This window comes from Lithobates pipiens, unplaced genomic scaffold (assembly GCF_037356315.1).
Source record: "Lithobates pipiens isolate NorthernLeopardFrog02 unplaced genomic scaffold, aLitPip1_a1.2 Scaffold_25, whole genome shotgun sequence".
NCBI classification, from domain to species: Eukaryota; Metazoa; Chordata; class Amphibia; order Anura; family Ranidae; genus Lithobates; species Lithobates pipiens.
The window spans coordinates 17704679-17728906 of NW_027507787.1; the positions used below are offsets into that span (position 1 = coordinate 17704679).

Sequence of the window (24228 nt, forward strand, 5' to 3'; positions counted from 1 at the left end):
AAAATTGTCAATTATAAAAAAAAAAAAGATCTCAGGTTGATGGAGTATGGAAAAAAGGGGACAAAAAAGACTTATACTATAGTACTACTATACTATATATAGTATTATACTCACCTCATTTTTATAGCACTTCGTAGACTTATTTAGATAGATAACACTTTCACATTTGACATTTTTAACTTTTTACTAATGTTATTATATTTAATGGTAACATTGTCCTTAAAGCTTTAATTTCAACAGCTAAATTGCATTAGTAACCATAGATATCTTGCTTTATTTTATCCTCCTTAGCAAATCACGAGATTATACATTTCAGGCCTTACCTGTGGTGCAGGTTTAACAGCTTGTGGCTTTATGGCGACAGCACCCATTGGTGTTAGCTCCATTCCTGGCAAAATGTCATAAAGTTTCTCGTCTCCCCGCTTGTCTCCTTTCATTTGATATCCAAAACAGCCGCGGCCCAGGCCAGTGTACGCCAGGTATCCCCGACCTCCCAGTCCTCTAACTCCCGCAGCCCCTACAGGTACACTCATGTAAATTTCTAGGAATGCAAGAAGGCATTAAACTGTATCAAATCAGCAGAAATCACCCAGATCCATGATATCATGAAAGAGTTAGCCCTGTGTACAGAGAACCTGCTGAAACAATGGAATGTGCAACCCTTATGCACATTTTATGAAAATAGATTTTTTTTTTTACTGTAGACTATAGTGTTTGCTGAAGAAATCTTGAATTAAAATGAAAATTGAATTAAAAAAATGTGAACAAGCTCAAATCATAGTGTCCAGAAGAAAATTAGTCTGTAATCTCTTGGTAATTATTTGCCTTAAAGACGACAGAAGGAAGGTTAAATGCCAGCATTATTGGAAAAGCAGTGGAATAAAATATTCAAATAATTAGAAAAATACTATCTCTCTTATGTAGGGGTTATGCTTAACAGAAATTATTTTTTAATGTTAGCTGTGCCCATATAAATTTATTAAAATAAAATTATTTTTAATATACGCACCCTTGTAGAAAGCACAAAAAGATTGGGTAACTAATTTAGTTATGAATAAATGACAGGATTCCTCATGATTTGTTCTCTCACTCAATAGAGAGTAAGAATGGTAAACATTACTGATTATGAACAAAAAAAAAAAAAAAAATACTATTGAAAGTTTGTAATAAATTGGTCATTTCTCCCACCCTTACAAGTTACATCACAATGTGGATCAGTTGCTGAGCCAGGAAAACAGATCACAGCAGAAGATTTACTGGATTGCTAGAAGTGCAAAATGTAAAAAGTTAATTTATCACTCACTCGCATCACTATTGAGAAGATTTTATAACTTAATAGCTGTGCAATAACCTCACTGCAGCAACCAAATACAAATCTATAGCAGACCCATTTTCAGTTGCTTGTCTATTCCATTCTATTCCATTCTAAGCCCTTGTACACACGGTCGGACATTCTGACAACCAAATCCGTTGGATTTTGTCCGACGGATTTTTTCCGAAACTGTTGCATACACACGGTCGGACAAAGTTGTCGGAAAATCCGATTGTACATAACGTGATGATGTTATTTCATTATGACGGGACTACGTTCAGGCTAGTAGCCAATAGCTTTGGTCTAGGAATTTGATCTGAGCATGCGTGCCACTTTGTCCGTCGGAGTAGGCTACACATGATCGGAGTATGACCGATCGGAGCATTTTGCCGGAAAATTTTAAGGACAAGTTGGAAAACTTGGTCCGTCGGATACTCCGATGGAAACAGTCCGATGGAGACCACACACAGTCGGATTATCCTACAAAACGGTCCAATAGGACACATTCCGTCGGAATCTCCGACCGTGTGTACAAGGGCTAACACTTTACTCGAATATCTGTATGCTGCATTCAGGTCAATTCAGTATTTAATTACCTTTTACATTATAGTAGATAAAGAAGTAGGTGTTAACAGCAGGGGGAAAAAAAGCACCTCCATTGTTTAATCCTGTTCAGTGTACACTGGACTGCAGTTTATAATAAATTAATGAACAAATTAAAACCTTTAGCCTTTCATTTTCTGAAACACCATTTTGTAACTCATAAAACGGTTTACCGTTATACAGAAAAAAGGCACCAGTAAATAATATGCTATAGATTATAACATTATTATGAAAAGAATTAAATGTGTTCATGTGATGGTTATGGCATTCAATGACTGCATAATTATTTAGTATTACCTTAGTAAAACATATTAAGGGTAATTTGCAAATAGAAACAATTAAAAAACAGGTTGCCAGACTAACATGTTAGTATGTTTGTCTGGATCAGAAGTGATTGGAATGTTAGTGATTATTAGTCTGCAGAGATGATGTTGGCCCTCTGTGCCTGGTTCACGTAAGCTTATGTCAATACACATAGTAAACCTGCAGGACATCTGCTGGGAAACCGGCTCATGTCTATAGAATCAGGTGGAGGCTTGCCAGATCTGAGGACTTGAAAGGAATCATTGACTGAAAGGATCGTGAAGGTTCTCATTTCCAACCTTTGGAAAATGCTAGTGATCTGACTGCAATGCTGATCTAAAAGCTTTTGTATTATCTGAGTTCTGACCCAGAAAAATAATTCATATGAGGAGTTCTGGCATTCTAATCTGTTAATCTGTCTTGTTGTTAAACAGCAACTCAATGTATTGGAGCCAGATGTAGACAAGTAAGAAATGGAACACTTGGATTTCTCTCAATACAGATTTCCTTCAAGGGCACAGACACAATGGCTATTTACTAAAACTGGTGCAGCTCTGCTTGGAAACCAATCAGCTTCCAGGTTTTATTGATAAAGCTTAATTGAACAAGCTACAGTTGGAAGCTGATTGGTTACCATGCACAGCTGAACCAGATTGTGAGTGCTCCAGTCACTCTCCCTAATATAATTATAGCTTTTATTTTATCTGCTTTTAATTCTGTGTACAAGCCTTCCTTTATTTGCCTGGCCCAGAAGAATTTACCCCCTTCCTGACCAGAGCACTTTTTGTGATGCGGCACTGCGTCGATTTAACTGACAATTGCGCGCTTGTGCAACATTGCACCCAAACAAAATTGACGTCCTTTTTTCCCCACAAATAGAGCTTTCTTTTGGTGGCATTTGATCACCTCTGCGGTTTTTATTTTTGGCGCTATAAACAAAAAAAGAGCGTCAATTTTGAAAAAGCTATTTGTTTTACTTTTTGCTATAATAAATATCCCCCAAAAATATATAAAAAAAGATTCCTTTCTCAGTTTAGGCCCATATGTATTCTTCTACATATTTTTGGTAAAAAAAAATCGCAATAAGTGTATATTGATTGGTTTCCGCAAAAGTTATAACGTCTATAAAATAGGGGATAGATTTATGGCAGTTTTATTATTTTTATTATTTTTTTTATTAGTAATGGCCACGATCTGCAATTTTTATCATGACTATGACATTATGGTGGACACATCGGACACTATTTTGGGACCATTGTCATTTATACAGCGATCAGTGCTATAAAAATGCACTGATTACTGTATGAATGACACTGGCAGGGAAGGGGTTGAACACTAGGGGGCAATCAAGGGGTTAAGTGAGGGAGTGATTCTAACTGTGGGGGTGGGGGGGGTGGGCTACCACTAATATGACATCGATCACTGCTCCCAATGACAGGGAACAGTAGATCTCTGTCATGTCACTAGGCAGAACAGGGAAGTGCCTTGCATCTCCCCATTCTGCCACTCCATGACCCGATCGTGGGTCACCGGCGGACATTCAGTCCACCGGACCGTGGGCACGGTCACGGAGTACGCGTGGCCACAATGCTGCGTCTTAAAGGGGAAGTACCTGGATGCCCATTTGCACAGCTGTGCCATTGTGCTGACATATATTGTCACGCACTGTTCCGCAAGCAGTTAAAACAACATCATGCTGCAGTTTTGATCCCATTACTTCCAGCTGGGTTCACACTGGTGCGATGTGGGAAACAATGCGAATCCTGTGCAGATATGTAAAAGTAAATTTATCATAAGAGTCCATTATTATTATTTTCTCCCTTTTACCCAATGGAAGAAGGTAGCAGGTTAATGTGCAATTAAAACTGAACTGCAGCCATTTGCTAAGTAACCCATAGTCAGATATTATCCTTTTTATTGCAAGTTGCTTCAAAGTGTTTAAACAAAAGTAAAATATTAATCAAGCACTGCAGATAATATCCCAATCCTTGATACACAAGAGAAAAGATTGCCATAGTTGTATAGAGCCTATGCTGTGCCGTTGCTGTCATCTCCAATTAAACAAGGATTTAACCGTCACTAAATGGCAGTTAGAATCTATTTCATTTGTGTACGTTTATACAAATATCTTCTATGCCAACCAAGTGTATAAAAGTAAAATTCCATTCAATAAAGAAGGCTCTTGGGTGGGCCAACATTCCTTTCCCTTTCCTTTGCTCATGCAGGACATTTAAATCCCCTTCCCTAGCAGCAGCTCCAATCAGCAGTGATGACCAGAGAAAGAGAGCCCTGTATGAGTTCTAAGCCAGCTCGTTGGTGCTAACTTAGAGCCATGGGCTCTGGCCCAGCACTGTCACATATTGGTGTGGATAATGATTGGATAGCAATGCTGTCACTTGGGAGAGGGAGTACAGGATATGCAGTGTTTTCCACTTCATTCCTGGAGGCTAAATAAGGCAGTGAGGGAGTGAAAGAAATCTAAGTATACACTATATTACCAAAAGTATTGGGACACCTGCCTTTATACACACATGAACTTTCACCTCCCTGGCGGTACGATTATGTCAGATTTTTGATGGGGAAAGAGGTACAATTATTTTGTATGGAAATTTTGCAATTTATATTGTAGGCCTGTAATTCTTAGGAATAACTCACTTAAATCTGTCCAAATAAGAATCTAGTAGACATCCCGGGTATGATAAAGTTTGAAACAAAAAATCATAAATTATAATAAATAACTATAAATATAACCAATAATAAAATAATAATAATAACAATTATTCAATTATGTAATCAAATCAAAAACACAGAAATTTTCTCAGTTGCAGAATTGTCGCTATTGTCACGTTAGTGTTTGATAACAGATCTCCCCACAAATCACTATCGCTCAATTCTGAAAGTGATTCTAATTTATTATCGCTGTTTTCTAGCTGGTCTAAAACCACTTTTGATGTAAAGGGACAGTTTTGGTTGCTATGGACAATCTCCAGTTTCCAGGCAGAAAGAACAGTATTTATAATATAAAACTGCATGCAGGGCACAGGGCAGACCACTAGGGCAAAAAGGGATGTGAAATAAATTGATACAGTAATGTAATCTGTAAGATTACAGTGTACTGCATATGTATTGTATTTTTTATGGTTTGAATTTGGCGCCGTTCTCTGTCCCCGTGCGTCGCAACGCTCACAGGGAACGGAGCTTGGTTCTGTAATAGATCCGGTGGAGGACGGCTCACACACAGAGCGGGGAGACATCGCAGGATCCTGGGGACAAGTTAAGTAACCTCTTCCTGGAACCTGTGATGCGATCCCTAGTGTGGCTTGGGGTTACCGCTTTTGGTGCTGAAAAGCCACCCCGAACCACACTCGGGAATACCGTCAGGGAGGTTAATGGCATCCCAGTCTTAGTCTGTAGGGTTCAATATTGAGTTGGCCCACCCTTTGCAGCTATAACAGCTTCAACTCCTCTGGGAAAGCTGTCCACAAGGTTTCCAAGTGTGTCTATGGGAATATTAGACCATTCTTCCAGAAGCGCAGGCACTGATGTGGACGAGAAGGCCTGTCTCGCAGACCCCACTCTTCTCGCAGACCCCACTCTAATTCATCCCAAAGGTGTTCTAGCAGGTTGTGGTCATGTCTTTATGGACCTTTCTTTGTGCGCTGGTGTGCAGTCATGTTGGAACAGGAAGGAGACATCGCCAAACTGTTCCCACAAGTTGGGAACATGTAATTGTCCAAAATGTCTTGGTATGCTGATGCCTTAAGAGTTCCCTTCACTGGAACTAGGGGGCCAAGCCCTGAAAAACAACCCTACACCATAATCCCCCCTCCACCAAATGATTTGGACCAGTACACAAAGCAAGGTCCATAAAGACATGGATGAGCAAGTTTGGGGTGGATGATAGAAAACATTTGGGATGAATTAGATAGGAGACTGTGAGCTAGGCCTTCTCGTCCAACATCAGTGCTGACCTCACAAATTCTCTTCTGGAAGAATGGTCAAACATTTCCATAGACACACTCCTAAACCTTGTGGACAGCCTTTTCAGATAAGTTGAAGCTGTTATAGCTGCAAAGGGGGGGGGGGGGGCAAACTTAATATTGAACCCTACGGACTAAGAGTGGGATGCCATTAAAGTTCATGTGCGTGTAAAGGCAGGCATCCCAATACTTTTAGTAATATAGTGTATACTGTGTATACTGCTATGGGTGGCAGAAACAGGCTACACTTTCACTTTGCCCAGTAAGGCCAAAGAAAGGGGTCACTTAAATGTCTTCTCATTCATGGGGCATTTTGCCTCCTAATGCAGCCCTTCCGTTGTCCTTGAATCCCTTTTCAAGATGAAGTCAGTTATCACAAAGTGTACTTCTTCTTGAAGCTAGTCAATCTTTTTATCCTAACATATTCCTGCAGCAATGATTAATTAGTAACATCCATTTTTCACCCTGTCTCTAATCTATTTACAAAGTACGTATTTTTGGATACGGAACTTTAGGTAGTTAACTGCTCCCTCTATATTACAAGGGTGACTGATTAGGAGTCTAATTAAATAAATTACACAGAACTAACTCATGCTGGGGATCTAAGCATCTAATTACATTTCTAAATTGTCACATTATGATCTGCCTTCTCAATTATTAATTGTGGCAACATTTATTACACATAATTGAGTTTTATTGCATTTAGGGACTGTGCTGTTACCTCTGACTGAAGGCGGTCGGATGAGGTTACGGTTGCTGACATAGCCCTTGGCGGGAGGGAAAGGAATACTTGGGATTGTTGCAGCATATGGAGGTGGAGCATAGAAGACAGGGGCTCCAAGATAGGCTGTGGTTGGATCATAGACATGGCCAATAGTATAAGTATATTCTCCTTGTACAGCAGCTCCTCTTCCTCCCGTTCCCCGGGTATACCGCACATAACTGTCCTTGTCTACTGGCTTAGCCAAGGTAACTTCTATGGGAGATCCATCTATAATCTACACAAACATAATAAAAAACATCTAAATATATAAAATGTATCATGTGCACATAATAACATTTAATTGCCAACATTAGGTCCTATATTTACACTGTTGCACTGTCGTAACACACTGCAGAGTACGTTTTGCATGTTGGTGCACTTCCTTTTACATTTTGGTGTATTAGAAAGCCTAATCAAATTCATTGATTGCCTTAAAGTGTCATTAAGCCGATAAATAATCAATAAATGCAATATTACATGTTGTTCATGCTCAGTCACAATGGGATTTTCAGTGTATGTTTTGCATGTTGGTGCACTTCCTTTTCAGTTGCATGGTGCACGCACATCATTTTTTACATTTTGGTGTATTAGAAAGCCTAATCAAATTCATTGATTGCCTTAAAGTGTCATTAAGCCGATATAATTAAAAATGATCAATAAATGCAATATTACATGTTGTTCATGCTCAGTCACAATGGGATTTGTTTTCTGCATTCTGCAATAAACCTGGTTGATCCTGCTCTTCTCTATCTTCCCCTTTAATCCATGTCCCCACTGCAGTTTAGCAATTTGCAGAGCAGTGTTGGCAGCTAGTGCACAAGTTCAGCTTTGAGTGTATTTTGTACTCTGAGCATTTCCTCCCTATCACATCTGAGCAGCCCATGTGACTATAGAGTCGTACATGGGCTCATATTCACAGTGGTATATGACACCCTCCCTTCCCCTACATGTCCACTAACTAGCTAAACACAATGGGGGTGGGATATTAGATGTAGATTAATGGAGGTTTCACTTCTCTCTTATTCTAATGCCCCATACACACGATCTGAATTTTGGTCGGAAAAAGCTCTGATGGTTTTCCTGACAGAATTCTGATGGGATTTCGCTCAAGCTGTCTTGCATACACATGGTCACACCGAATTCCGACCGTCAAGAACCCAGTGATGTAGAACGGGACTAGAAAAAGGAAGTTCAATAGCCAGTAGTCAATAGCTTCCATCTCGTAGTTGAATCTGAGCATGCGTGAGTTTTTTTGAGCGTCAGAATTGCATACACGCGATCAGAATTTAAATTAGAAACTTTTTCCGTTGGAAAAATTGAGAACCTGCTCTCAATCTTTTGTTGGCGGAAATTCGGCCAGCAAAATTCTGATGGAGCATACACATGGTTGCATTTTCTGATGAAAAGCTCTCATCAGTCTTTTGCTGGCCGAAATTCTGACCATGTGTACGCGGCCACAAAATAAAAAGATTTAATTTGAACTATATATTTGTATGACAATTTAAAACAGTTTATTGATATTATTTATTTATTTTTAGTTTGAATTCCAAAAGCTGTGACCAGCAGTAGAGGACTAGAAGCTCTTCCTGCTTATGTTTACCTGCAGACAGGGTGGGAAAGAGCTGGGTCATATGACAGCTGAATATCAATTAGATTTATTTTTTTATTTAAATAAATACAGTGCCATCATCCACATACATAAGGAGGGTGTATAATGTAAATTTACCAGTGTGTGTTTAGTATTACTTTAACACAACATGTATAAAGAGCTAAACAGACCTTTATTGTAAACATGGCCTGGTCTAAAATGGGTTACTACACGTCTATAAATCAGTCATTACCGTATGTCCTTGTAGAGCCTATTTTGCCTTCTTCACAAATTTGAATTAAACCCCAACCTTTCCGGTCAAAACTATCCACCCCTTCATTGTACTATTACATGTTAGAACTTCACTGGACAACAGAGGGCAAGGATTGACTTTGACTAAGGCTCCATATATATCCTGGAACTATGATCTAAGGCAATGGTCGTCAATCTTTTTGAGAGCAGGGCCTCAAACTCTTTGCAAACCTTCATGGCCCAAACAGTAAAAAATAAAGCTTGTACTCCCACAATAAAAGTATGGAAATGTAAAGCATACATTGAAAGTGTGGAAGGCTCTGGATGGGACTGGGTGTCGCTGTGGGGGATGATGGGGGTTGTGCAGTGGGTTAGTGGACTCTAAAACAGACTTGATGGCCCTTTAGAGAATGAGGTATCTGGAGAGGGCTAGTGGGCACTGTGAAACACTGCTGGAGTTTGGGGGCACTATGGAGGGCTGTAGGCTCTGCAGCAAGCTGGGGGCACTGAAGGAAGCAGGGCACTGTGTGCCACTATGGCAGGTTTGGGGGTCCTATGTAAGCTGAGGGACTCTGTGGGAGGTTAAGAGATCTGCTGCTGCCTTACGACTGGGAGAAGAGAGGCCATGGCCCAGCAGTGGGCCTCAGCCTGGTGATTGAGAATTATTAATCTAAGGAAATCCACAGGGACAAATAGATTGATTTAAATATGAAAAGCAGACACTGGAAGGCACCACGATGTATATGTGCTTCAGCATTGTTGCTATCTTAATAAGGCTTTCAGCAGGGACAGGTTTACTGTTCCCCTATTGTCCTCTTTAAAGGGATTTTAAAATAAATGAAGTCATGTCAGTCCAATATTTTAATGCTGGCAGTTTAAAGGACCATCATACCTAAAAGAAAATATAATTCAACTGCATCCCACTATTTCTACAATACTGCTCCTTACAATATTAGTCTGCTGCAAATCCTTATATTACTTGTACTATCAGATGTTTCATGCGAGCAGCACATCATCAGTGTGCAAGACAAGCCCTATTATTGAATATTCACCAAATCCTGGCATAGCATTTACATAAAGCCGTACAGGTCACTTTCCTTCTTGTTCTGCTGCATCTCTGACAGCCTTCAGTTCAGCTGTGACAGATTCCATTCTTATCTGATTAATATTGTTTATTTCACTGTCTTTCATTTTCATTCCCGCTAGCACGGCTGTGTGTGGGTGTGGAAGAAATATTTTATGATGTCAGCTCTGTGTTTACATATAATAATGAGGAAACAGAATAGCGCAGCACATGGCAAAATGTTGCATTAACTCTGCCACTTTTGCAGCTACATACAATCAATTTTTCCATTAGCTATGTACACAGTGGGGGTTAGTTACAAAAGGCAAATCCACTTTGCACTACAAGTGCAAACTACAACTGCAAAGTGGACTTAAATTGCACTGAAAGTGCACTTGGAAGTGCAGTCGCTGTAGATCCAAGGAGGACATGCAAGGAAAATAAAAAACAACATTTTAGCTTGCATATGATTGGATGATAAAATCAGCAGAGCTTTCCCTCATTTCAGATCTACCCCCGAGATTTACAGAGACTGCACTTCCAAGTGCACTTTCAGTGCAATTTCAAGTGCACTTTGCACTTGTAGTGCGAAGTGGATTTGCCTTTCGTAAATAACCCCCAATGTGTTGTGTCTGTGAATGTACCCATTCCTCCAGCTTTGGTAGGAGCTGGTTTAACATGCCCGTCCTTCAACAACCTAAATATACTTTATAGAGTCACTTTTTTACATACTGTGAACTTTTTTATGCTACGGACTTGATGCTCGCTTATATTATAAGGCACAATATAATTCTATACTTTTAATGCAGCTGAATAATTGTGTACTTGCAATGGTCAACAGGGCATATCATACCATCTCATGGATCATCTGAAGAGTATGCAAGAGTTAGGACTTCCTTAATACTGTGTAATAGTCTATTTTGGTAAGACCTGAATACTGTGTAAAGGGGTGGCTAGATCCACATTGCATTTCTCAGACCTTTATCTATACATTATTTAGACCCTACATTAAACTATCAATATTGGTCTTTGAAGATGTATTAGGCCCAAAACAAACATGTATTCAATTGCTGCTTACCAATTTTGATGTGGCGCCTGCAATTTTTATTTATGTTTTCCTTTATTTTCACCTGGTGATCCAGCCAATAAACCTATTTCTTTTCAACTTCCTTTAACAGACCAAGATGTCCAGCAAAAAGGGCATTAGGAGAGTTGAGAGAGTTAGAGAGTTGAGACAAAACATTTAACACTAACAGGGGTGCTTTATAATGGTCAACATTTATTCATTCATGTAAACCGTTATTCCAAAAGAGAAATAAATACTGTAACTGCTTAAAAAGTGTAGGTCAGGGGTGTCCAAACTTTTTTCAAAGAGGACCAGATTTGATGAAGTGAACATGTGTGAGGGCCGACCATTTTGCCTGACATTCTTTACTTTCAATACATTTTTATTGCTTTAACAAGAACATATATATATAGCGTACATTTGAGACATATCGAATAATTCTGGGGGGAAGGCCCCCAAAGTGACATGTTACAGAGTGTACAGTCAAGGTCCGTAAACGTGCGAACAAATTGAATCTACTAATTAACTGTCCTATGTGCCTTTCCAAGCATGTTGGCTAGGTATCATACCCTTGGCTAAGGCAGGAAGCGGGTGAGAAGGCCGCCTCTTCCGGCACCCCTGTCGGGATCATGCTGTGCCAGAGAAAAAGTCCTCCCAACCGCCGTCTGAGTTGAAGCTCTTCATACTCAAGGGTGTTCTAAACTTAATGATCACGACCAGTAATGCAAGGGCATGAACTTGTTGTCAAGTAGCTGAACCACCATACAACAAAAACTTTTTATAAAAAGAAGTCAGAGGAAGAAAGAAAAGAAAAAGAAAAATGAATAAGGAGGTGAGAGGGGAGCGAAGAAGGTGTAGGAGTGGGAAAGTGCCTAACAAAGGGCTATGGGAGGATGAGCAGTAGGTTGGACATCTGGTATGTGGGAGGTGCCCACGTATGTGGCCCATGGTTCCCAAATCTTCTGGAATTTTTTGGTAGAGTCCGATAATATACTGGATAACTTCTCTTGCATCATAATCCATGATATTTTCCTTTTCACTGCTTGTATGGATGGTCTAGGCTTTTTCCATGCTTTGGCTATCGAAATTTTAGTTCCTAGAAGAATGAAGTGGATCAGTGTTTGTGTGGCCTTAGAAAGTTGTGGAATGTGCGCATTGAGGATGGCCACCTCAGGAGATCTGGGTATCTGACAACCGGTGACCTTGTAGATCATGTTGAAGATCCTTCTCCAAAAGGTACGGAGCTTGGGGCATTCCCACCAGATATGGGCCATGGAGCCCAACAGCCGACAGCCCCTGAAGCAAAGAGGGTCTGCTGAAGGATAGATGGCTGCCAGCCTGGAAGGGGTAAGGTACCATCTGACTATAATTTTTATGCTGGCCTCCATTAAGGAGACATTGTGGATTCCTATGAAAGATTTGGTGACTTCCATCTGCCAGGTCTCCAATTCCCAGCTGCCTTGTAAGTCCGCCTCCCAGGCCACCATGTAGGAGGTTCTGTTCGGCGATGTGAGTGTGGGCTGAGTAGATCACTGAGATGCCTCCCCTCTGCTCCATGGCCTGACCACACCACGTCTTATAAGCTGTAAATTTAGGAGGACAGGGTTTGTCTTTCCATATTTTGTGAAGGAAGTGGGAAATTTGAAAAAAACTGAACCTTTCCGAATCTGGAAGATTAAGGTGGTTGATACAGTGGCTGAGGGAGATGGGACCGCTTGTGGTGAAGTAGTGTCCTATGCGATATAGCCCCTTGTCCAACCACTATCTGAAATCCGTGATGTTCAAACCTGGTTGGAAGTCTGGGTTGTGAATGCCTGACATTCTTTGAACCATTAAAATTCGGTCTAAGTGTGTTCGTTTGAGCACTAATACACTGCCCAACAAGAATTCTCTTGCCTTTGTGGCTGTGTGTGGTGAAGAGATGAGCTTGGGCGTATTACTTGGATATACCCTATTTATTGGAGTATAATACGCACCTTCACTTTAAGAGGGAAGTTTCAGGATTTTTTTTTTTAATTTTAAATAAAGGACTGTGAAGCAAAATAATGGTCAGTGCCCATCAATGCAGCCTAATCAGTGCCCATCTGCAGACCCACCATTGCCATGAATGAATGTAAGATTACCTATAAGAGACTCTCCTGTTTACACGGCGGCCTTTTTAATAGAAATGGCAGCGCCGGAAACGGGACTTCCTATTACAGAGGCTGCCCGTAAACAGGAAATTCTCCTGTGTGTGTACGGCGCTCGGTCCTGCCTCCTCCCTGTCCCTTCCAAGGCATATACATCTTTTTTGGCCCCGGCGCTGGGAGATCGTCGGGGGCCACAAAAGATATATATGTCCAAATAACCAGGCGCGCCATTCAAAAACAGAATACGGGCCCCAATTGGCCCGTGGGCTGGACTTTGAACATGCCTGGTGTAGGTGGATTTAATTTGTTAGTCATAATGATCCAAATAGTGCATCTAATAATGCGTACACATGAAAGGACTTTCCATCAGAATAAACTCTGATGGTCTTTCCAACTGAGTTTCTGATGGAGTTCCGACAAAACGGACTTGCCTACACACGATCACACCAAAGTCTGTTCGTTTAGAACGCAATGACGTACAACGGGACTAGAAAAGGAAGTTCAATAACCAGTCGCCAATAGCTGCCCTTCAAATCGTTAACGGGCAGGCTGAATGTACTACCAAGTTGACCGACCGATCAACTTTGGTGCAACCTGCCTGCTGGATTCTCTTGTGATTATCGCTAGCAGCTGCGGTAATCATGCATCCTGTAACCCATGGCTGCAGGAAAAAAATTTGCACAGTGTATGGCCTGTCTAAAGCTGCTCCCTCCCCAGACTGACAGTGCTGCTGTTCAAATGCTTTTCCATTGCATCTCCATCGAGAATGCAGACACCCCAAGACAGGAAGTGTGTTACTGGCAGAATTACCCAGTGAAAATAAAGGAAAAAAGCCTAAAAAATCAAATAAATGCAGCCACCACATTGGTAAGATTCAATACAGTTAAATTTTTGTTTTTGGGATTAATACCACTTTAAGAGCACCTTCATGACTCCCTGCAAACACGGTTTTAAAATGTATCTAATACATCACCGCTAAAACAGGAACTGTGCACACAAGATATAGTTGACCAATATTCAAGTTAGGTAAGGGAAAGATGGAGTAACATGAACTAACATATTAACAAAGTAATCCTAATTAGGAGAGATTCCCATTTAGCAGTTAGGCTAACCCAAGATGATAACTAATTTACAACAATTGAAAAACTATAGTGCTATGTATATAAATACACATTTATGATTTCATGAATAAGTGCCCCTTTAGGTATATTTTGGTATGTGTACATGTTTTTTTTTTTTCAATGTGTTCTAATTGTGGTAAAATGAAAGATGGATTGAACAAATCAATGACCTCTGTTCAATATTTAGCATTGTGCACCCATGGTTGCTAATCAAGCTTGAATATCTAGACTTGTGGAAATCACCTTTCATAGCGCAGAGGCCTTTTTTTTTCTTTCTTTCTTTGTTTTTTAAAGTGGTAGTAAACTCAAGTGGGTGATTTTTACCTAAAGGCTTACCTGAAGGTACCATAAATATCTCCTAAACGTGTACTGTTTAGGAGATATTTACTTTTTGCATCAGCCGGTGAGGTCACCGGCACTTGCGCACTGAGCTCTGAATGGACTGCGCCATCCATTCAGAACTCAGTGCTACGGTCGCGACTCCCGCTCATTTGAGAATGACGTCGCAGAGGCTCGACCATTTATATATCCGAAGACCAGGTGAAGGTGGAAGCACCTAAAGCGGTGACAGAGCTCTGCTGAAGGGCTTCATTTTCAGGTAAGTCTGTCATAATGTGCTAGTATGCAGTGCATACTACCACATTATGGCTTAAACTGCCCAGGGGCCAAATTTGTTTTTGGTGCAGTTTACTACTGCTTCAATGTACTGTATGTATAAATGCAGTTGAACATTCACATTGATTTACATGGTAACCAGGTGCCATGCAGATAGGTGACTAAACATAATATTTTTTTGTAGCGGAAGAGTGAGAGCCAGCAGTGCACATAATCATATATGTGCATAGGATACATGTAAATGCTGAGCACCTTACATATTCAGTAAATCGATTCCCTAAGTATTGTAGCAAACAATAAATTGAAAAGCCAACTGATACATTTGTTATAGACCTTGAATCTTTGTGATCATTCTTACCATCACAGACAAGCATCATCAGTGATCACTGTACGCATATTTGTTCAGATGTAAACAATATCACAGATGTGCAATTTCAGCAGATATCTCACCTTGCCATTTAAAGCATTCATGGCGTCAACAGCATCATTACGATTGTTAAAGTGTACAAAGGCATAATCTCGAATTTTCTTTACACGTTCCACTGCACCTGTAAAAGGAAATTGCAAATATTAAATATTAAATACTGGCATGCTTTCACCAATGTGTTATTAAAGTTGTTTTGTACTCACATACAGGGCCGGTGCTACCACTAGGCAAACTAGGCAGCCGCCTAGGGCGCACTGCTGCCTAGGGCGCCCGGCCACTGGTGTTCCTACTCTCTTCTCTCTGCAGCAAGCAACTAAGTCTCAGCATCAGTAGGCAGCCACCGCTCTGTTCGCACATAGTGTCAGATGCGCAGTGACGGTGGAGGACTGTGTCTGTGTTCTGACTCCCGTATTAATGAACATTCATTGATGGGTGCTGGTAGGCTGCATTTGATGGGCTCTGGTGAGGCGCCATTTGATGGGCACTGGTGAGGCTGCATTTGATGGTGCTGGTGAGGCTGCATTGATGGGCACTAGTAGGCTGCATTTGATGGGCGCTGGTGAAGCTGCATTTGATGGCGGCTGGTGGGCTGCATTTGATGGGTGCGTCATTAAAAAGGTGGGGTATACATGGGCAGGGCACAGGGGGTGGAGTCAGGAGAGGAGCCAAGGGGGGTGGCAAAATGAGGTTTCGTCTATGGTGTCAAAAATCCTTGCACCAGCCCTGCTCACATGTAACAAGTGATCACGTGTTCTGCTCTGGTTTCGTTTGTAATTCACACTACATACTGCAGTGAAACCCATGTTGTCCTGTTACCAACTCATTCATGTCCTGTTGTCTGTTTTTAGAACACAAGGCAGAGCTCCCTAGATGTCTACACTAAAGGAAATCTGTAGGTTGTCAATGCTACCTTGCTTTTGAACATGTTCGTTTCCAGAACATATATGCAGCTAGTGAAATCAGAATACCCGATCTGCATACTGCCACTGAGTGAGTGAGTGACTAAAAGTCATAAAATGAGGGGATTAGCATGGCAACCAATCGGAAGGAAGACAATAATTGCAGCCTATGTATTTCTTTCATAGGCAGGTTTGTTTTAGCTCTAATGAAAATATCAAATAACATTTTTGGCTTCCATGTCCCATAAGGATCAGAAACTGTTTAGAATGGTTGGGCATGCTTTCTTGAAGGAGCTAAGCAATAATTAGACACATGCTATGCCAATAAATTCTACATTTTCAGTGTTAGTATATCTTTAATCGAAAGGGCCGTGTTACTTTGTACTTTCCTCCAAATACACCTTTCATTTTAAAAATGGTAAAATAGATTAAATCACTGCACATCACATGCTGACTTTGTTTGAATATCTGTTATTTATTTTGATGGAGGTGAACAGATCCTTCAGAATCATGTATGTAACTTTCTAGAGTTGTAAAAATACCTTCATGGTTGATTACAAGGACAGGACTTTGAAGTCAGAAAGACATGATACATATTCTGGCATGATTGATATCTCCTATCTCCAGATTGATTTGAAAAGCACATAAATAACTAGATTTATTGCACAGAAAATTATCAACTCACAAAGTTCACAGTTCAAAGTTCTGACATATTTTAAAAGAAAGCTGTAGTTGAATATTTGTGGATAAAATAAAATTGCATAAAGTTTATCGCAGTGGTTAAAACCTAAAAATATTATTATTTTATCTTAGAAATTGATTCAAGATTAGAACTGAAATTAAATATAACAATGTATGCTTGGTTACATTTAGTCAGTTTATCAAATATACTTCCTTCAGTCTTACTGTTTAAATTACATATGAAGTTAAAACATTTATTTAGAGTAGGGGATGGTTAAATCCCAACAGTCTTATTGAGTCCTATAGACATAGGACATAAGAGGAAAGCTCTCCAAAATAAGGGACATACCATCAAAGACAGTTGAAACCAGAACAAGTGTCCTTATTGAAAATCTTCGATTTTCCTTCAAGTTCTGATGACCATGACATGGACATAAACAAAAAACCTCACAGACCTTCTAGCTAAATCTTTTCAAATTAAATCAACAAGGTTTGTCTTTAGCCACACTTTAAAGAGATTCCAACAATTAACATGTTCTATCCTATTAAATCTATAGAAATCTAAATTATTTGGCTTGGTTAAAGTATGGCTAACATGATGTGGAAGACACATCCCCACAACAACAATTTGTACATAAGTCGGTTATCATAAAGTAATTCACTAATAAGAGAATGTACCAGGCTTACCAGGCTTGATGTTGTTGAATTCTTTCTCTATTGTCTCCTCCGCTGTTGTTAGCATGAGATTTCTGACATATAGAATCTTAACTGATGACATTGTATCTTCATCAACTTCAACCTCTGGCTCTGCCCAGTCCACTGCAATAGGATGACCCCATAACTGAATGCGCCCTGTCAATGGGACAGCAAAATAAATATATCTGACAGAACTACGATACATGTCACAAAAAGAAATAATTAAATACTGAATGCACTTAAGAGTGCAACCATAACTAACATTCAAACTTTATTGTACATAAATCTGCTAGGCACATACCAGCAATAAATAAATACAGAGAAAACATTTCATGAACATTATCGCATATTGATGAGATCATTTACTTTAGGGAATTTAAAAAGACTATAGCTACTCAAGAAAACTCTAGACAAAATATAAAACAATGTTGTTTAAAAGCTATGTAGAAGCCTGGGAGAAGTTGAAAGATTTGTACACTTGGCCTCCATCTGTGATAGTGGGCTGCATCCCACTAAGGACCCCCTTGAATCTATTTTCACAGGGGAGTGGAATCTTTTTTTTTTTTATTCATGACAACCAAGGATAAACATTAAGGTGATTGTGAGAATGGATTAAAAAAACCTCCTAAAAAATCAGTGCATAGAGCTGTCCTAGAACTAAAAGGTATTTAGTTCAATAAATGCCTAAATAAATTACATACTCCAAAAATAGGAAAAATATTCCTCATTTTAGGATAGTAGTTGGACCCATGCAAATCATTAATTTAGCCCCAGTGGCCCAATGCACATGAAAAACCACTGGACATTGCACTAAATGTGGTCACAAAGCCTAAAATACCAATATATAGTTCAGAATAAATGCATCTATAACATTAGGCTATATTTGGACTAAACACCAGCGGTTCTGGATGTGCATTTGGCCATTGGGATGTAATGAATGATTTTCATGGCTCAACCACTATCTTAAAATGAGAAATAATCCTCTTATTTTTGGGATAGTTGATGAGTTGAGACCTGGGAATCTTTTGTTCTAAGATGTTTCTACTGTTTTGCTTTACTTGTGACAAGATAGAAACGCAGGTATGTATTTTACTGATGTATAGCATTTATACATCAGGAAATCAGTAAATATCAGTATTTTGTATTTTATCAGTAAATATGTATTTTAATGATCATGTAAAGTGTGCATTTTTTTACGTCTATCCTAATGCTAGAATAATGACAAAAGTCAAAACTCTATATTTCTTCTTTTTAAAGTTATGACAATGTAAATCTGTTAAAAGTACAATATGACTGAGACGCTGACTCCAAAGACACATTTTAAAATGTTTCAACTCTGTATACTGTGGTGGAGTGATCCTTGGTTGACCCAACTTCATTCTGGATGCTTTCCAGCTGCAGTCTTTCTTATATTTCTTCCAACATTAAGATCAACAAAGCCTAAGAATACATTAAAAAAATAAAAGCTTCTAATTCAATCTTTTTTGTTCTTGTGGTATCCCATTTTCTTCTACAGATGCCACTGATAAGTACAGCAGCTACTTTGTAAACAAAGATTGAGTTTATTTTTTTTCCTACCTAACTCCCGTAAAATTATTAGTTCAAAAGCTTTATTTTATAAAAATGGTAAACCAAAAAAGATTACAGTAATACCTTGGATTGCGAGTAACACTGTTAATGAGCGTTTCGCAAAATGAATTATTATTAAAAAAAAATACTGACTTGGTTTGCAAGTGTTGTCTCGCAAAACAAGCAGTATTCAAGCCTCTGTGGTGTGCAGTACCGCATTTGGCCAGAGGTGCGGTGGCGTCGGTGACACTGTGAGCCATTCGGAGCCACTCAGATGCATTTAGAAACACTCGGAAATATTCGGAAAACACTCCCTTCCTGAGTGTTTCTGAGCCCTTCTGTGGGTTTCCGAGTGCATCTAAGTGGCTCTGAGCGGTCTCCGGGTATTTCCGAGTCTCTCCGGCACCCCCCACCTCTAGCCACATGCTGTACTGCATACAATAGAAGTCAATGTGGAATAAATTGTCTTTGTTTCCATTGACTTCTATGGGGAAACTCGCTTTTATATGTGAGTGCTTTGGATTACAAGCATATTCCTGGAACGGATTATGCTCGTAATCCAAGGTTCCACAAGGTTACAATACAAAGGCATATCAGACCTATATACCCAATTATTGATTGTTTGTCTCACCTGGTAATAATTTCCGTCTGGCCATAGCTGCTGCACGATGACTGTCATACTCTACAAAGGCAAATCCACGATTTTTTGATTTATCTGCAGCACTGGGGTAGACAATCACATCAGTAACGCCGTCTGTTACTTTCCTCATTTCCACCAAAATTTCTTCTCTCTTCTTGGTCTTTGGGATACCACCAACAAACAACCTGCAGTTGTCTACACTGGCACAGACCCCAAGAAGTCTCCCATTTCTGTAATATTGATAGCACATTGAAATGTTGCTGAGCAAAATTAAGTTTACGTTAACAGAACCAGTATTTGACACTCTGACACTTTTTAGGTCCACTGGGTTATTTGGGCTTGACATAAATGGTCTGACCTAACTACGCAATAAGGGGGGTGGGGGAAAGGGGGTTGATTGATGGGGGTGTTGTGGAGTGGCAATAAAAAATAATTACTGATGCACTTTTTACCAAATGTGAATTTTTTTGAAAAATGGGTGGCTTGGCCAAACCTTCCCATTGAAACTCACAAAATCATTAGTTGTAATGGGTAAAGATCTAGTTCTTTTCTTTAAGTTTTAAAAACTGATCTCAGTACATTTTAGGAATGACTCCAGCTGCTTAACACAGTCATAGGAATGAGATAACATAGCCTTGATTTAGTCTTGTTTGGCTAGATGAAAGAACAATCTAATATCTCTGGTCCTGTAGATGGCAAACTGTTCTAGGGAACTGTTAATCAGACATATTTGAAAACCTGAAAGTGTATTTTCACATTTGCAGTCAAAATTTAAAAAATACGCACCATATATTTGTTATGTATTCCCATTCCCACAACATATCTCAATTTTTTAATATTAAATTCATTAGCTCAATCTTTTTTTTTTCTTTTCGTTAGACCCGCTGGTTGAACAAATGGAAAACACTGAACTGATTCCCCCATCCACACATCAAAGATAGATGGGGGACGCCACTCAGCTGAGCTATTGTATTCTAACAATGGGGAGATTCCCTGCTGCCAGAATACAGTGATCAGCACTGTCGGCTATAGCCAGCAGCGATGATCGAACAGGAGAAAATTCAACAGGGCAGTTGTACAGAACTGTTCCTGCCCATACATGAATCAAAATTCAGCGGGTCCCTGTTAAATCAGCAACATTTCAATACATGTATGGACGGCTTAAGGGACAGGTTGAGCTCCCTCTCAATAACAAACAATGGAGATGCCCAACTTGTAAATATTGAGGCCTTTGTTAGGACAGACGTTGTTTAAACCTAGTTTACAAATGATGACATGGGATATGCTAGCACTGTACAAATAGGGAGAATTATTATGATTATTATTATTATACAGGATTTATATAGCGCCGACGGTTTACGCAGCGCTTTACAACACAGCTCCCAGCCCACTCATAAATAAAGAAAAACTAGCGGGATTTTTCAATGCTGGATTTTCCAGAAATAATGTGAGCGAGACATGTAACACATTTAAAGAAGGTGTTATTCCAAATGATCTGCAAAAGTGGAAATACACTTTAGGCCTTCTTAAGTCTATGGACACCATTGCAATGGAGTAGCTTTATAATTTAATCTAGCATGTGTCCTTTAATAATATTAACAAAATATCTTTAAAGCAAGGAAAATTAACACATTTTGGGCAGGCTGCTCTTACTGTGAAAATCCTCACAAAATGCACATGAGAAATATCTGAACAATTTGATCTTAATAATATCCTTTATTTTATTCCATCTTCAACAGTTCATGAATCCAATGCTCAGCATTTACTATTCACAAGGCACACAGGTCTTTTGTCTACCATCCTGAAAACATTGCTATATATGCTTCTGTATGAAAAAAATCCTGAATAAAAATGAAGTACCATAGCGGACACTTTTTAGTCTAGTTTGGACTATAAATAATTGACAGCTGGAATCTGATTAATTGCTATAGGTAACAGAGAGAGACTTTCCTGTCAGATACTAATTTAATATGAAGCCCATTATTGTTCTCATTAAATAGCTTACATCTGCACGATTAGAAATTACTCAGCTAATTAATAAAACATTTAAATTCTGCTCATCTTTTCAACAGAACAGAACAAGATTTTTTCTACTTTTAAAACCTGACTTAATTGAAAATTTTTATTGTATTATTCTGTTAGCAAAAGAATCTTGCGAAGATGTCAGTATTGTAAATTAGGAAGATTGCTGAAACCATAAACTGTCTGGCTGCAACACTGTCTGTTGGGGATGAATAGTCATTACAGGTAACAACATATGCATAGATATCACTTTTAATGAATACTCACCGAATTTCATAATTATTTAGTTGTTTGATTGCATTCCTGGCATCCTGTCTGTTGGTGAAGGTTACAAATGCATACCCCCTATTATTTCCATTGAAGTCCATCATCATTCTCATTTCAAAGATTCTCCCTATCTGTGAAGATATGTAATATTGATAGCAAATCAAATAGTTAACATGAGTATAGCAATATTACAAGTACCAGTTCAGTGGAATCTTATGTGTGCTATTTGTACATGAAAAAATTCATCTGTTACAGGACAAATGAGGATGTTTCATGTACTAGACATAACAAAAAGGGTTTAGCAATAACGCTGTATTAGGCACATGCATAAAGTTATTCTAAGTTTGTCATATCGCATTAAGCATAATTCCAACCAAGAAAAATACATGCATGTATATATCACCACAGTGATCACCGCTTAAAGGAGAAGTCCCGCTGGAGCTTTTTAGGCTGGGCTTCTCCTATGGGTCACAGGAATGCAATCCGTTATGCACTCCTGTGACCCGTTTTAAGCAGAGAGCAGTCTGGAGTCCGCTCTCCACTGCAGTCACTGCAATCAGCCGAGGCAGAGCATCATCCCACCTTAGGAAGTCTGGATCTGCCAGCTGCCTGGACTAATGGCTGTCTCAGCGAGCTGTGAGACGGACGCTCCCCGCCCCTCCACAGCTCAGCGCTCCAATGAGCATAGAGGAGCAGAACAGGAGAGATGCTGACTGACAGTCAGCAGCCTTCCGCTCAGGCAGGTGAGAGAACGGAGCAATCAGTGGTGTTCAGTGGTGTAGAGGTGCTGGGGGACAGATGCAGCATTGGTCTGAAGCTCCCTCCACCTAGGCAAATATGAATCTAAAAAACAAAACAAAAAAAAAACATACTTCTCTTTTAAATCATATAGCGGCTGATGTTTAGAAATACATACAGGAATTCAACATCCAGAATAGAGTAATGAGAAGGATAGCTGAGCTGGTGAAAAGAGAGAGGAGGTCGGGGGAGGAAAAACCCAACATTTTGGGGATGAACGGTCCCCCCCTTTCTCCAGAACCTTCTACCTGCTAAATGGATACTCTATATGGTTTTCAATCCCACAAGCAAAATATCGAGCATCAAATCAATGTTTGGTCCGAACAAATGCTCAGACTGAACCTTGACCTCATCCCTAATGATAACCTGATAAAGGTTCTAAGCTTTTTCCACATAACTCAAAACTAGAAAAACGCTTTGGCTGGAGTTCCTATTTAACTGAGAAGCTGCTGGCTAAAACCCTAAATGAACAAACAAATTTTGCCTTATGTGACTTTCTATAAAATGTTAAAATGTTACAGCAAGAAGACATGTGTTTGTTCCAGCTGTCTTCCAAATATTATTTTAAAACCATGCAAGTTCCATATGTTAGATTTCTCTAACTTTGGGCTCTTCAAAAACAAACTTTATTAGATATGCATCATTAGGCAGGAGTAATTTGTCCACAAACACACATTAAATAATTATAACTATAATAATATAATATTTATAACTATTTATATAATGCATAAATGTGTGTAATACTCACGCACATTATTCAACTGTTCTAATGTTACTTTATTGCATCACTTATTTTATCTAGCTAGCAAATATTCCATACAGGTCAGCCAGTAAGTTTAAGTAGATCTAAACTTTGTTAGCTACAGTTTGTCTTAAACAGCAGTCAAGCTTTTTTCATTTGTTTACATTAAAGCCCCATACACACTATCAGATTTTCTGCTGATTTTTGGCTTCAGATTTACCAAAACCATATAATGTGAGGTCAAACCTTAGGAGTTTCAATTTGTATGCAATCAGGCAGGCCCTTGCACTACATGGTTTTGGTAAATCTAAAGACAAAAATTAGCAAAAAATCTGATAATGTGTATGGGACTTAAGACCCTTTTCACACTGAGCCACCCTGGGCGTCAGCGGTAAAGTGGCGCTATTTTTAGCGCCACTTTACCTGCGTCTTAGCGGCGCTATTAGGCCGCTAGCGAGCGGTTTTAAATCCTTGCTAGCGGCCGAAAACGGGTTAAATCTGCCCACAAAACGCCACTGCAATGGCGCTTTGCCAGTGGTATCACAGCACTGCCCCATTGTGTTCAATGGGCAGGAGCGGTGTATTCACCGCTCCTACACCACTGCAAAGAAGCTGCTGGCAGGACTTTTTGTGACGCCCTGCCAGCGCAGCACCCCAGTGTAAAAGCACTCTGACTTTCACACTGGAAATTA

General features: G+C 39.5%; 1 protein-coding gene across 2 annotated transcripts in view; it reads right to left on the minus strand.

The window, feature by feature from the left end:
• The window catches only part of A1CF (APOBEC1 complementation factor), an 80736-nt gene that overhangs the window by 14613 nt on the left and 41895 nt on the right, over nucleotides 1-24228 (minus strand). Inside the window, exons 4-9 of one of the 2 annotated variants that reach the window (XM_077454154.1) lie at nucleotides 21997-22127; nucleotides 19699-19937; nucleotides 17490-17654; nucleotides 15246-15343; nucleotides 6920-7196; nucleotides 324-517 (exon numbers count right to left, since the gene is read on the minus strand). In XM_077454154.1, the coding sequence (XP_077310280.1) occupies nucleotides 324-517; nucleotides 6920-7196; nucleotides 15246-15343; nucleotides 17490-17654; nucleotides 19699-19937; nucleotides 21997-22127 (1104 nt within the window). Of the gene's footprint in view, nucleotides 1-323; nucleotides 542-6919; nucleotides 7197-15245; nucleotides 15344-17489; nucleotides 17655-19698; nucleotides 19938-21996; nucleotides 22128-24228 lie in introns of both variants that reach the window. The other variant, XM_077454153.1, reaches the window with a different exon arrangement.